Source organism: Rattus rattus, chromosome 6 (assembly GCF_011064425.1).
Source record: "Rattus rattus isolate New Zealand chromosome 6, Rrattus_CSIRO_v1, whole genome shotgun sequence".
Taxonomy (NCBI): domain Eukaryota; kingdom Metazoa; phylum Chordata; class Mammalia; order Rodentia; family Muridae; genus Rattus; species Rattus rattus.
The window spans coordinates 12,792,007-12,806,536 of record NC_046159.1 but is presented as its reverse complement, the minus strand read 5'-3'; the positions used below and the strand labels follow the sequence as shown (position 1 = coordinate 12,806,536).

At 48.8% G+C, this 14,530-nt stretch overlaps 1 protein-coding gene across 1 annotated transcript in view; it reads right to left on the bottom strand.

The window, feature by feature from the left end:
* Window positions 1-10,754, bottom strand: part of Plbd1 (phospholipase B domain containing 1) — a 58,624-nt gene extending 47,870 nt beyond the window's left edge. The window contains exon 1 of the mRNA XM_032905519.1: window positions 10,317-10,754. Coding sequence (XP_032761410.1) covers window positions 10,317-10,434 — 118 coding nt within the window. The 5' untranslated portion in view covers window positions 10,435-10,754. The remainder of the gene's footprint in view (window positions 1-10,316) is intronic.
* Window positions 10,755-14,530: the final 3,776 nt, after the last annotated feature.

Genomic DNA, 14,530 nt, shown 5'->3' with positions numbered 1-14,530 from the left:
TGCCAGGAACTGGCCAGCCCTGCTCATCTGTCCCTAGCATCTTTTGTTAACAGGCTAGAGATGGCTAATGAAGACTTAGGAAATAATCCTGCCTCCTAGGGAACCACTGTCCCCACAGGACCCATGCACCCAAAACACGTTACTAATACCTTGAACCCATGGTACATCCCTGGGGTCAGAGATTGTTTCTTTCCCATCTGGCACGGTGTTGAACGTTTGTGTAATGTCCGTGTCAACTGCCAATCAGAGAGGCCTCTGAGCATAGCTGTGGGGGTGGGGTTTCATGATCTCATTAACTGGGATGGGAAGATCCACCCACTGTGGTGGCACTGTCCCCTGCCTGGGATCCCGGGATGTAGGGAGGGAGCTGAGTAGCCATGTGTATTTGTAACTCTCTGCTTCCTGACTGTGACCAGCTGCTCCGGGCTCCTCATAACTTGATTTTCCTGCCAGGATGGACTGTACCCTTAAACTGTGATCGAGAATAAACGCTTTCTCCCCTAAGTGGCTTTTGTCAAGGTATCCTGCACTGCAACAGGAAGAGACACTAAGTTTGTAATGCAGTGCCCGGGGGCAGAGGTCGGGAGGCCCAGAGGCCAAGGCCAACTTGGGCTACATAGCAGGTTCGAGCCCAACCTGGATGACACAAGATCCTTTCCTAAGACACTAGAGGGAAAGCAAGGCTCTGCAGGGAAGGAGAGGTGAACTCACAGTGGGTAACTTGCCTAGCATGCCCCAATCTTCCGGCAGTGGATAAAGAAGCACAGAAGCTATGAAAGGCACGAACACCAAGAGAAGAAAGAGGAAAATGGAGTGGAGAAAGCATGCAGTGTGTAAAGCATCATTCTTTCTGAGAAAACGCCCAAAAGAAAAAAATGTACAGAGCAGGCTGCCTGGCTCAGTGGGTAAAGGACTTGCTGCTAAACCTGACAGCCTAAGTTTGATACCCAAGACCCCGGTGGTATAAAGAGAAACTCATGCAAAATGTCCTCTGACCTCTACAGTACACTTCCACACTCCAATGCCATTATATACATACATACATACATACATACATACATACATACATACATAGCTATAATACAGTAGAAATAACCCTATTAAATGTAAGTATCAAAGAGGTGGAAGTAGGTCAGATGACTCTCAGGTTTGCGGCTGAAGATCCTAGACTGTGTAACCAAGGGACAAAGGGGATAAGAGAGAAATCAGAAAGGAAAAATACATTCATTTTAGACTCAATAACATTGCTAGTAGTCAGAAGGCGGGGAGTTCAGACTAGATATTACTCTAGAGTTTATATTTCTAAAAGGCAAATAGCAAAGTTCAGAACTGAATCAACGTTTTCTTATTTTGACGAAAATGTTGCCTATCAACCAGACAGTGAGGATACAGTCTTAATTTTTTTTTTTTTTTTGTTCTTTTTTTTGGAGCTGGGGATCGAACCCAGGGCCTTGCGCTTCCTAGGCAAGCGCTCTACCACTGAGCTAAATCCCCAACCCCTTTTAAAATTTTTTTTTTTCCAGAGCTGGGGACCGAACCCAGGGCCTTGCGCTTCCTAGGCAAGCGCTCTACCACTGAGCTAAATCCCCAACCCCCTTACGGTCTTAATTTTAACCTGTACACTCACCCAGAAGATGGCCAGGATCTCAGGCTGAGACTGGCCTGAGTTATGACCTGGAAAAAAGGGTTTTTGTTGCTGTTGATCTGTTTAGGCATAGTCTCACTATTGTAGCCCAGGCTGGACTAGAACTCACCACCCTCCTGCCTCAGACTCCTGAGTGCTAGAATTACAAACAGTATCATGAGTCCCTGCAGGGAGCCAAGCACTTCTGTTTCAGGAATTTTCTCAGGCTCTCTTTTACAGCCTTTTGTCTCCAGGAAACCTAGCCAGTTATCTGTTCTTATCACTTTTACAACCCCTGTCTCTAGCCAGTTGTTGGTTCTGATCAGTACACCCGCAATTTGTACACCCGCAATTTACGGTTTAGGACGGTGATGAATTGGTCTTGGGCCCCCACGTGGCCTCCCCGCTTGCTTGTCTTTATAAGCCACTGCCCTGAAATAAAGTTTGAGAGCTTGATCAGATGACGACTTGCTTTCTTTCTTTGTGCCTCCTGTCCCCCATTCTTTTGCCCCCTCCCCAGGTCTCCACTGAATCCCCTGCAGGTCAGGGCAAAACCCAAGCAGAAAGCCTTTACAAAGGTCAAATGCAAGTCAAGTTTTACCAATACCTTCCTGGTAGGTCTGGACTGATTGTACACGACTGTAATCCCAGCACTCAGGAGGCTGAGGCAGGAGGATCACTACAGGTTTGAGGCTAGCCTTCTAGTCCCAGGCTGGCCAGGATAATAGAATAAGACCTGGTCTCAAAACACCACCACCACCACCATCATCACCGCCATGACCTCCCACCCCCCAACCCCCACTCACCCCCCCCACAGAAATTTTGGCAACAAATAAGAAACTGTTAAGGAAACTGACCAGTCACAGTTTAGCAACTGTAGACGTCTTCTTTAGAAATTTCCCTTTCAAATATAAAAATATGCTTTCAAGTTTCTTTGTGTCTCCAGAAGACATAGCAGATCTTTTTACTGGCCTCCCCCATCATACACACACACACACTCACACACATACACATACACACACACACACTCATACACACACACATACACACTCACAAACACACCACACATACACACACTCACACACACCACACACACACACACACACACACACACACACACACACACACACACACACACACACACACACACACTCACACACACACTCACACACACATACACACTCACACACACACACATACACACTCACACACACACACACACACACACACACACACACACACTCACACACACTCACACACACACTCACACACACATATACACACTCACACATATACACACTCTCACACATACACACATTCACACACATACACTCACACATACACTCACACACACTCTCACACATACATATACACACTCACACATATACACACACTCTCACACATACACACATTCACACACATACACACACACATTCTCACACACACTCTCATACACACTCATATATATACACACTCTCACACACATTCTTATACACACACACTCTCACACATACACACACTCATACACACTCTCACACATACACACATACACTCTCACACACACTCATACACACTCACACATATACACACTCTCTCACATACACACTCACATATACACACATTCTCACACACACACACACATTCACAAATACAGACTCTGTCTTTCACACACATTCACACACACTCACATATACATATACTCTCTCACACACTCATACCAGCCCTGGAAATGAGGAAGCAAAATGGCTTTCCTAACTAAAAACCAAGGCTGGGAGAAGTCACTAAACAGAAACCACGAAAGAAAGAGAAGTCCAGGGCTCCCCCCGCTTTCAGTTCCACCTTCAAAGCACAAGCACGCTTTATGCATCTTTCTCCAAATCTTACAGACCAACCAAGGGAAGTACCCAAGGGCTCACTCAGTTCTCATCCCCGCTGGAGCAACCTCCTCCCCTGACCATAAACGTTAGCTTCTGCACCTCCTTGCGAGGACACCTCAGCCCAGTCCTTAGGAGAATTCACCCAGAACAGCCTGCTACCCTGGAGCATGCTCTCAGAACTAACCCCTAATAGACTCTGCTTAATCCACAGTTTATATCGATTTCGTCTTGTTCTTCTGCATCTGTGCTATTTCCCCAAGTTCCTTAGAATGTTAATCTAACATACATTTCTACCGTGGAAGAGCATTTCTATGTAGGGACAGATGTTGGAGAAAGTGGACTCGCGCGGGGAAAAGGCTGTGTCCTTCTAACCCTGACCTGGTTTTTAGCAGCTCAATTTAAGCAGAGCGGTGTCCACCCACCCCTGTGAAGTTCGCTGTCACCCTGCCCCCCACCCCCACCTCTGTGAAGGTCGATGTCACCCAGCCCCCCACCCCCACCCCCAATGATGTTTCTTTGGGTAATCTCATTTGGGTGTTCTAACTTATTTAATTATTTTATGAATGTTTTGCTCACACATGTGGTCATGTACCACGTGCATCCCTGGTGCCTGTGTGTGCTTGATACCCTTGGAGGTCAGAAGAAGTGTTGGATGTCTGGAACCGAAGTTAAGGATGGTTATAAGACTCTTTGTAGGTGCTGGGAATTGAACCCATGTTCTTTGTAATAACCAGCGCTCTCCACTCCTGATCCAGCTCTCCAGCCTTATTTGTTTATTTTGAGACGGTGTCTGACGTAGCACAGACTGGCTTCCGGCTCCATATACAGACCATGAAGGCCTTGAACGCCTCACTCTCTGTTCTCCGCTTTCTAAGCCGCACAATTCTCAGCTTTGTGCTTATCCTTCCAATGAAAAACAAATTTATCCAAACGTCAGTTCATTCACAGAAGTTAGTCTAACATCGCTCCCGTGACTGTGTTTGCAAACATAAGAGAGAGGCAAATGCCGAGCATGTCGACGTTCTTAGAATTGTGGGAATGAAGGATCATGTTCAAACGTGTTTCACAGCAACTCCTTCCAAATCAGCATCCGCATCTGAGTGAATGGAAATGCTACCCTACTGTACGTCATATTGTTAAATTGTTGTGTGTTCATTGAACTCACTGAGAAGCTGGACCTAGAGTCGGAGTCGCCCTGACCTCATTTCAGAAGAAGCACGTTTGACTCAAGAAGTCCTCCAAGGTTGGGGTGGGGGATGAGCTCCCTACCCACAGGGGCGGGGAGGAGCAGGGCGGGGCGGGGCGGGGCGGGACGGGGCGGGGCGGGGTGGGGCAAGGGCAGGGAGCAGCAACATGGCCCAGGAGTGAAAACAGCGTCCTTGAGAACAGATAGAAATTAAACCATTTCCATCCGAGGTCACTGTTATTTACCCCACGATATAAAAGTGCCTGCAGTGAGAAAGGGAGCCAGAAGTTCATCCGTGGAGAGAAAGCCCAGTTTGGAACTCCAGCTGATGCCTCAACTTCCCTGTCAATTTCTACCGGAAGTCCTGAAATGCTAAGTCTGAGGATGCTGTCTGTCAGTTATTTGTTCTTTGGTCTCAACCTAGGGGAACTCTCTGCCCCGACTCCTTCTTGGGAACTCTGGCTGGTGCTTTAATGGGGCTTTTCCAGTTGTAGATTATTCGTCAGACTGTACAAAACAGTTACCTTAGAAAGAAATTCTTAATAAAGTTGGAGGGCTTCTGATGGCTTTCATAATTTTCATGTAAAAAAAAAAAAACAGCAGGGGTTGGGGATTTAGCTTAGTGGTAGAGCGCTTGCCTGTAAGCGCAAGGCCCTGGTTCGATCCCCAGCTCCGGGGGATACTGTTTAAAAACAAAACAACAAAACCTCAGATGTCCTCATTACATTTCTTGTGCACTTTACTATTCTATGTGAACTTATTTTTAATTAAAACAAAAACAAAACCTCTTGAAGTTAGTAAAAAATACTCATTTCTTCCATTTATTTATTCATTTATTTATTTCTGTGATTGAATAGTACTCTGTAGCTCAGGTTGACTCGAACTTACTACGTAGCCCAGGCTGGCTTCTATCTCATTTCAGTTCTCCTGCCTCGGGTTCCTGAGGCTGGTATTACAGGTGCGAGCTACCATGTGTGACTAGCTCTCATCTTCAGAACCTAACTGACTTAGCTTCTCATTTTATGGGAGGGAATGGCTCTCAACCTTAGATGACAGCATGGGCTAATGGATGGGTCCTATAGAGGGAGAAAGAAAAGAGTTTGAGCAGGTGGGATACGTGAGAGAGACAGTAATATTGAGATTACTGTCTGTTTAGATTGAGTTGAGGGCAGGTTCGCTGATGTACCTCAGACGTGCTGCCTCTTTTACATGTACGCGCGCGCGCGCGTGTGCGTGTGTGGGTGACACCTTCTCCTACAAGGGCCCTCAGGAAACTGCTCTCTGGCTTCTAAATTTGCTTTGAGTCTTTATCAGAGTCACCAAAGGCATAACTGATTTGTGAGTTATGTAGTGTCCTCGAAAGAAACTAATGGCAGGTGTTCAGCTCCTCTGCGTGCAGAGGTCGAAACGCACGTCTCTGCCCAAGAGAAAGATGGTTCCGGCAAATTCTCCCTGGGAATACAGCAGGGCTTGGAGAGTGGAATAGTGGCAGCCAGTCAGGGTCCCCTTGCTGTGGACTGCTGGCTGATCTCAATGGGCCTGGTGAGGAAGTGTGTGGAATATACTCCTCCAAGCTCCATCCCAAGAACGGGAGTAGACCTGATGGTTCACACCTATAACCCCAGCGCGTGGGAAGCTGAGACAGGGGGATCACCCGGACTCTAAAGTTAGCCTGGCCTCCGTAGTGAGATCTCCTCTCCCAAACAAACACAAACCCAAACATGGATGGAAAAGGGCGCATTTCCCTCATTTCTCTGCCTGTTCCTGTCCTACACGCTCATAAGATGCCCTGCCTCAGGTTAAAACCCTTTAAATGGCCTTCAGCGCTAAACCGCACAGATTCCCGTAGCGAAGCGAGACACGTGGGTGCAGCTGGAGCGAGGCACAGTGGAGCGCGGTACAGTGGAACGCGACTGCGTGAAGCTGGGATAAACCTGAAGGACGGTTGAGAATCAACGAAGCACAGAATGCAGGAAATACCTAGAGATTTGCTCATCCTTCCTTCTTTTAGCCCCCTGAACACTACCTGGGCTCCATTCAGCTGTGGTTCTCCCCCAGGTCCCGCCCGCACTCCCTTTTGGCTGAGTGTCTCACTGTGTACCTCTGGCTGGCCTAGAATTTGTTGTGTAGCTCAGGCTGGCCCTCAATTTATAGAGATTATCTTTCCTCTGCCTCCCAAGTGCTGGATTACAGGTGTGTCGCCATGCCTGACAGATTTGTTACTCTGAGTCACCTCCCATTCAGGGCCCTCACTGAGACATATCTGTGCGTCTGGTGAGATGATCTCCATCACAGACTCCTAGAGAATGGGAGGGGAGTCTTGTCTGTCGCCACATCCACCCCCTTGGGCCTAGCACAATTCTTTCCTGATTACATGGCCACCTAAATCCCAAACCGTCACCCGGACCGGAAGGTCACACACCTGGAGTTCATAGTATGTGGCATATGGGAGCGCACAGGCCGCAGCGTGTGGTGGTGGTGGTGGTGGTGGTGGGGAGGTCAGAGGGCAACTCTGTGGAGTGTGCAGTCAGGTATCTCTCACCACCTTCATGTGAGTCCCAGGGATCGAACTCAGGTCAGCCTTGGGCCCCATGAGGCCTTGTGGTTGAGCTATTTCGCTGGCCCCTGTATATTGACTCATAATTTCAACATATGGATTAGGATGTTGGTCACTTGAGTTTACAAAGGCGCTTAAAGAGAATAATGCTTAGATAACTTGCCAGCCGCTCACGCTGGACCTGTTGTCAAAGCACCCGCCAGACTTGAGGAGGGAGGCCTTTCACAGCACTGGCAGCTTCTCTAAGGGATTTGTTCACTGTTATTAAACCTCAATCAAAAGACTTCCACAACTTCTTCCCCACCCCCAGAAGGATTGACACATGTCCTGGGACATCCAGGGCTTTGCGGAGGACACAGAGTTGCAAGTTTTGCATAAACATTTCCTCATGATTTCACTAGGTTCACAACATTAGTAAGTTCCTCCACTGCCCTAGTAAGGAGAAGTAACATACTAACGCCAGCACAAACTCACTAGCCACCCTTTAAAGCTAAAAATCAGAACACAGGAGCAATTGGAACATTGTTTGGGGACGAGAAGACCATGCTGGAGTGGTGGCTCTCGCTTATGTCTAGTATTCAGGAGGGAGAGAAATGTAGATCTGAGGTTCCGGGTTAGCCTGACCTACACAGGGTGTTCTAGGCTAGCCAGAGCTACATAAGGAGACACATAATGTGTCTTAAAAAAAAGTACTAAAGAATTTCCACATTAAGAATAAGCCACGGAGCAACCAGTAGGCCCACTTTTTTGGTGAACTGAGATATATAACTGCTGTCAGGGTTAGAGCAGTCATTTGGACCCATGTCAGCCATGACACCTTAAGGAGAGAGACTACACGATGGCCAGGATAGCAAGTGCTTCCCACCAGCTAATTCCAGTCCCCAGTGCCCAGTCAGGGCAGATGAGTCAGGTCCCCAGTCAGCCTGACAGTTATATTTCTAATGAATAATTAATGATGAATCTGGGAACAGACTTGGGCGTGTATCAGGGTGAATTGTCTCCCTTAGATCTGATCACAGCTGGTATGAAGCACATACTGACTTCTGGAGTCTAGCCCTGCCAAGAAGGAGAACCAGTTTTACCAAGGAATGTGCTACATCTCGAGTCTCACAGAGGTCGGCTCATCTCTCTCTGGTGACCACCCCATTTCGCCATGCACTCTGCTTAAAAAGATAATTCTCAGATGGCAGCAGGGGTTGAGAGAGGAGGTGGCTTGATGGCAGAGGCTGTATTTTAATGTTCGTGAAGCTCTGGGTTCAATCCCCAGTATAGAACACACACACACACACACACACACACACACACACACACACCCACACCATACAAGGAAGTTCTGAAAAATCCATGTGTGCTCCCCAGTGTCCAAAGAGAGGTCACACTGTCATCTGTACGCCGTCTGTAATAGTTTGAACAGTATGAAGAAACAGCCGCCAAACAATTTGCCAATATCTGAAATAAATAAAACCTGACGGTTCAGCAGTTAAGGGCACTGACTGCTCTTCCAGAGGTCCTGAGTTCAATTCCCAGCAACCACATGGTGGCTCACAACCATCTGTAATGAGATCTGATGTCCTGTTCTGGTGTGTCTGAAGACAGCTACTGTGTACTCATACGATAAATAAATAAATCTTTTTTTAAAAAAAGAACACAAATAAAACCTGAATTGAAAAATTAAAGAGGTGGGCCAGTTAAGATGGCTTCCGGGTGTCCTGTCTAGGGTGAATGTGTTATTTCCTCTTCCCCAGGAACAGCTAGGACAGAACCTACTAAGCTCACAGTACTGAGCGCTAGGTACCTTTGGGAGCACAGGGAGATAGCAATGTCTCTGGTGTTTTATGATTTAAGTTTTAGGTAGTCTACTGGAAGGTTGAGGAAGCTCCAGTCCAATAATATACTGAAATGAGAGAGAAGGGACATCACATGTGTTTCAAATAGCCACAGCAGGAATCCTTAGCCATCCCCAGAGCCACAGGGAGGAGCCTTTCAGGATTGCTGGTCACAGTAATGAACCAGCAACTTCTCGGGACTAACGTGTGTGTGTGTGTGTGTGTGTGTGTGTGTGTGTGTGTGTGTGTGTGTGTGTGTCTGTGTTGGGGGTGGGGATGATGACAACGGGGGATGTCCAAAGAACATACAGCTAAAACAGGGAGACGCCAGGCACTTCTGGACCAGCCCCTTCTGATCCCATAAGCCTGTGCTCACTGGAAAGATTCCAGGCAAGATTGAGGGAAGCAGAGTTTGAAAGCAAACACCTCAACATGGGAAGGGTGCAGGTACTTGTTGAGGGAAGGTAACAAGAAAATCAGCAATTTCCTTGCATTCCTGCACAGGTCAGCACGGAGAACATTACGTAAATCAAAGTAATCCTCTCTGGATTTGACTTTTGGGATCTTCCAAGTCTATGTATCCCACAACGCATTTTGGTCTTCTTGAAAATGGAAGCAAATGGAAGAGTAAGATTGGAAGAAGACCTGCTGGGGCCTGTTTTACTGACAGGAAGGATTACACCAGTGCCCTCGGGCAACCCAGCTACCTTATCGCTTATGCAAATTCTTGACTTCCCCCAAGTCCCAGTCTCTGCGCTGTAGAATGGAGACTTTAATCCACTTTAGGATTCTGAGGCCATTCGGAAGAAATAACTCAGCAGCCTTAGGCTCTGGTCTTGGCCAGTATCGAGATGACAAAACCAGTTTGCTATCAATTCTCTTGAGCCAAAGTCACTTGTCTACTTTTAGAAGCAGAACAAAGGTCAGTCAACTCGAAATCACGCTTCAGTCTGATTTGGATAAATCTCTGGACTGGAGCCTTTTGGACCAGTCGAGGTTGTCTGGGTCAAGATGTAGGACAGGGGAATTCAGGCCAAAACTTTTTAAGTTGGTGGAGCCCTTGTGCCCACTTTAAATGCCACCGCTGATCTACCTCAGGGCTGGAGCGTAACCTTCCAGGTTCCCCACCAAGAAATACGACCCAAGACTCCCCTAGATGCAAACATGCTGGGACTCTGGCCAACCGCGGGCGTGGGCTGGGGGTGCAGGGCGGCGCCCCTAGTCCGCGGTCGCGCGTTTTGCTCACCTGCTGAGTTGTGCTTCTCAGCGGCGCCGGCAGCCCAGGGAGGCTGCAGCAGCAATGGCAGCAGCAACAGCAGCGGCGATGGCGGCCTGAGGCTCCTGCCATGACTGTGGTGGCACATCGCTCCTCCGCTGTGACCTCTGCCTGGTTGGATTAGGTCCCGCTGGCGCCGGTGGTGACAGCTGTTGCAAGAGCCGCACTTGAAGGGTGGCAGCGGGGCGCTGCGTTGCAGAGGCCGGGACGATCTTAACTTTCTTCTGACATTAGTCTTGCCTGCTTGGGCGCTTCACGTGGCCTTGGGAACCAACCTTCGTCCTATTGAGCCCCGGGCTAGGATAGGCGGATCCTCTCCGTCTGGTATGACCCTCCAGCCACCTGTGGGCCGGGCCAGGAAAGTTCTCGGCTGCTTTGGGAAGTGCAGGGGCCGCGCTGCTTTCTCTGGCTGTCTCCTGCAGGTTGGGGCTCAAGGCTAAGGAATCAGTCAAGGCTAGCCTTGGCCCCAGCGGCCGCGGAAAAAGAAACCGAGGCAGCGATGGGTCGCATGCCTCCCCGCAGGTCGGATTCTGTGGCCTCCTGTCTTCTCAGGTCCCTCATCCGTCAGGAACCAGGGCTTCTTGCGCCAGCCAGTGTGACCTCAGGAGCTCAACACCTCCAGACCTTGGCTTTGTGTCTTCATTGGCCAGAGCTGATTCGCACGGGGCTCGAAGCAGATCCACCCCTGACCCCCTATAGAGACCCATGTCTGGGCAGGACTGGCTGAAGGTAACATTGTGAAGTTGGCCCAGGGTGCCCTAGGTGACATTGTGAAGTAGGCAACAGGCTTCAGGCTGACTGAGCTCACCTTTTGCTACTGAACCCAGCCAAGCAAACCCCCTGTAGCCAGGTTTGTAATCCCAGCGTTCCAGAGGCGGAGGCAGGAGGATTGCTCAAAGTGTGAGGACAATTTGGGCTACCGAATGAGACCTTGTCTCCAAAGACCAAATTAGAAAAAAAATCCAGATAAACAAATAAATATTTTTAATAAATATTAAAGAAGTAATGAAGAAGTGCCTTTGCTAGAGGAAGAAATGTATTTGTACTTGCTAGAAACGACACATGTGAATTATGAAAAATACAAATCACAATTCCATTTGGTAATATTCATTTCGTGGAGGGAGAAACTGCGGGCATTATAGGGACTGCACATAAAATAAAAACGAAGGCGAACTGAACCTTTAGGTCATGTGGCACATGGTTGGCGAAGTGTCACCCCGAATATTCCAGGCATGTCTCCATATTGCACTCTGTGACCTCGCTGACCCTTCTGATGTCCAGAGGCAAGAGCTCAGAAGAAGTGACTCTCTGAGGATGCCTAATGGGAGCTGGGCTCACCCACCTGCTGATTTGTTGGCCAGGTATTTATTGACATCAGTGTTCCAGGATAGAGCCCTACCTATGTGACACTCTGTCCATAGAACATCAGTCCAGTCGAGGAAGTGATTGGCTTGATTTGTATAAGCAAATTAATTGGATTAGACTTCCTTAAACTCAGCACTGATGAAATTCTGCCCAGTTATTTCCTTGGTGTGTGAGAGCATACGTGTGTGTGTGTGTGTGTGTGTGTGTGTGTGTGTGTGTGTGTATGTGCATGCGTGTGTGCGCACGTGCACACTCCGAGACCTTGAACTCGATCCTTGAAAGTGCCTCTAGATGGTATCCAATATTCCCCAAGGTGAAATACTGCCCCTAGCCGAGCACCATTAATGTAAGATGTGGTACATCTGACACATTTAAATTGCGGGTTTTAAACATCCAAAAGAATAGTGACAGCAAACTCTAGGTGAGAGGGTCCAAGGATATTGGTTTTGAAATTGTAACTGGAGTGAATAGGGATCTGACAGTCCTAGCAGGCTAGCCTCAGCCCCGACAGTCCTAGCAGGCTAGCCTCAGCCCCCCACCCTGTGATGGCTGATCTTAGTTGTCAACATGATACATCTCAGAAAAAGCAATTGAGGAGTCGCTGCCGTCAAATTGAACTATAGGCGTGTTGTGGGACACGCGTCTGATCGCTAACTGATGTAGAAGGGCCAGTCCTGTGGTCAGAACCATCTCTAAGCAGGGCGGGCCTGGGCCATATAAGAAAGGTAACAGAATATGTGCCTGGAAGCAAGCCAGTAAGGGTTCCCCCATGGTCTGTGCTCCGGGTTCCTGTTCGGACTTTCCTTCAGTGAAGGGCTGAAAACTGAAATACACTCTTTCCCACTCCAGTCAATATTTTATGGCAGTCGGGGAGCAAACTAGAACACATCCCCACCACACTCATGAAAGAGAAAAAAAGAGGGGGTTGGTTCATTATGGCCACGTTGGGAAGATGAACAAAGGGATCCAGTCACCCCAAGTTCCCCCTCAGGGTCCTGACATGAGTTTTAGGTTTGAATAGAGCAGAAAGGGTATGCATGCCAAGCAGTCCTGGTGATGATGTGGTCCTGCCTATCAGTCCTCAGAACCATTGGACTCTCAGGGATATAAACCCTCCCCTACTCCTCAGCCCTGCCCTGGCCCCATGGCCAGCACCAGGCTTCAGTCTTTTACTTGCCACAGTGTGAGATTCTCAGAGAAATTCTAGTCTCTTGGGAAAATGTTAGTTTCAGTAAAATGGAATTTGAAAACTCTCCTTGGTCCTTTGAAAGGTTTCTCTGAGAAGAAGCCCTAGCATTGCTCAGTGTTAGAATGCTTGCCTGGCCTGTGTTGAAGGCCTGGGTTCAATCTCCACCACCACAGACTGCAAAACACAAGGAAAGGAGCCAGAGCAGTAGGAGGAACCCAGTCTGATGGACGGACACCCCTTACACACACATACACACACCCTACACATACACACATACACACACAAACATACCCTACACATACGCACACCTCCTACACATACACACACATACACCCTACACATACACACACACATACACACAAATACACACACCCTATACACACATACACATACACACCTTGCACATATACACACACCCCTACACACACACCCTACACATACACACATACACACACACCCTACACATATACACACACATATACACAAACACACAACCCTATACATACATATATACACACACACACACACAAACACCCTATACATACACACACATACACACACACCCTACAATACACACAGACACACAAACACACACTCTACAATACACACTCTACACACACATAACACGACAACACACAGACCACACCAAAAATAACATATACATGACACAACACACAGCACCCATACCCCAAACCATATACATTACACACACACACACACACACACACACACACACACACACACACACACAGACACACACCACTCTCCTCTTCCCATGGAAACAGCAGAAAGGAAAAATACCCAAGCTGCACCCCTCCTTGGGATTTAGAAGAAGTGGAGGTGCAGTGGAGGTGTCAATGGAGGTGTCAGTGGAGGGGCAGTGGAGGTGCAGTGGGGGTGGGGGTGTCAGTGGAGGGGCAGTGGAGGTGTCAGTGGAGGTGGGAGGTGTCAGGGAGGGGGCAGTGGAGGTGCAGTGGGGGTGTCAGGGAGGTGTCAGTGGAGGTGTCAGTGGAGGTGCAGTGGAGGTGTCAGTGGAGGTGTCAGTGGAGGGGCAGTGGAGGTGCAGTGGAGGGCAGTGGAGATGTCAGTGGAGGGGCAGTGGAGGTGCAATGGGGGGTGTCAGTGGAGGTGCAGTGGAGGTGTCAATGGAGGTGTCAGTGGAGGGGCAGTGGAGGTGCAGCAGTGGAGATGTCAGTGGAGGGCAGTGGAGGTGTCAGTGGAGGTGTCAATGGAGGTGCAGTGGAGGTGTCAGTGGGGGTGTCAGTGGAGGTGCAGTGGCGGTGCAGTGGAGGGGCAGTGGAGATGTCAGTGGAGGTGTCAGTGGAGGTGTCAGTGGAGGTGTCAGTGGAGGGGGCAGTGGAGGGGCAGTGGAGGTGTCAGTGGAGGTGTCAATGGAGGTGCAGTGGAGGGGCAGTGGAGATGTCAGTGGAGGTGCAGTGGAGGGGCAGTGGAGGTGTCAATGGAGGTGTCAGTGGAGGTGCAGTGGGGGTGTCAGTGGAGGTGTCAATGGAGGTGTCAGTGGAGGTGCAGTGGAGGTGCAGTGGAGGGACAGTGGAGATGTCAGTGGAGGTGCAGTGGCGGTGCAATGGAGGTGTCAGTGGAGGTGCAGTGGCAGTGCAATGGAGGTGCA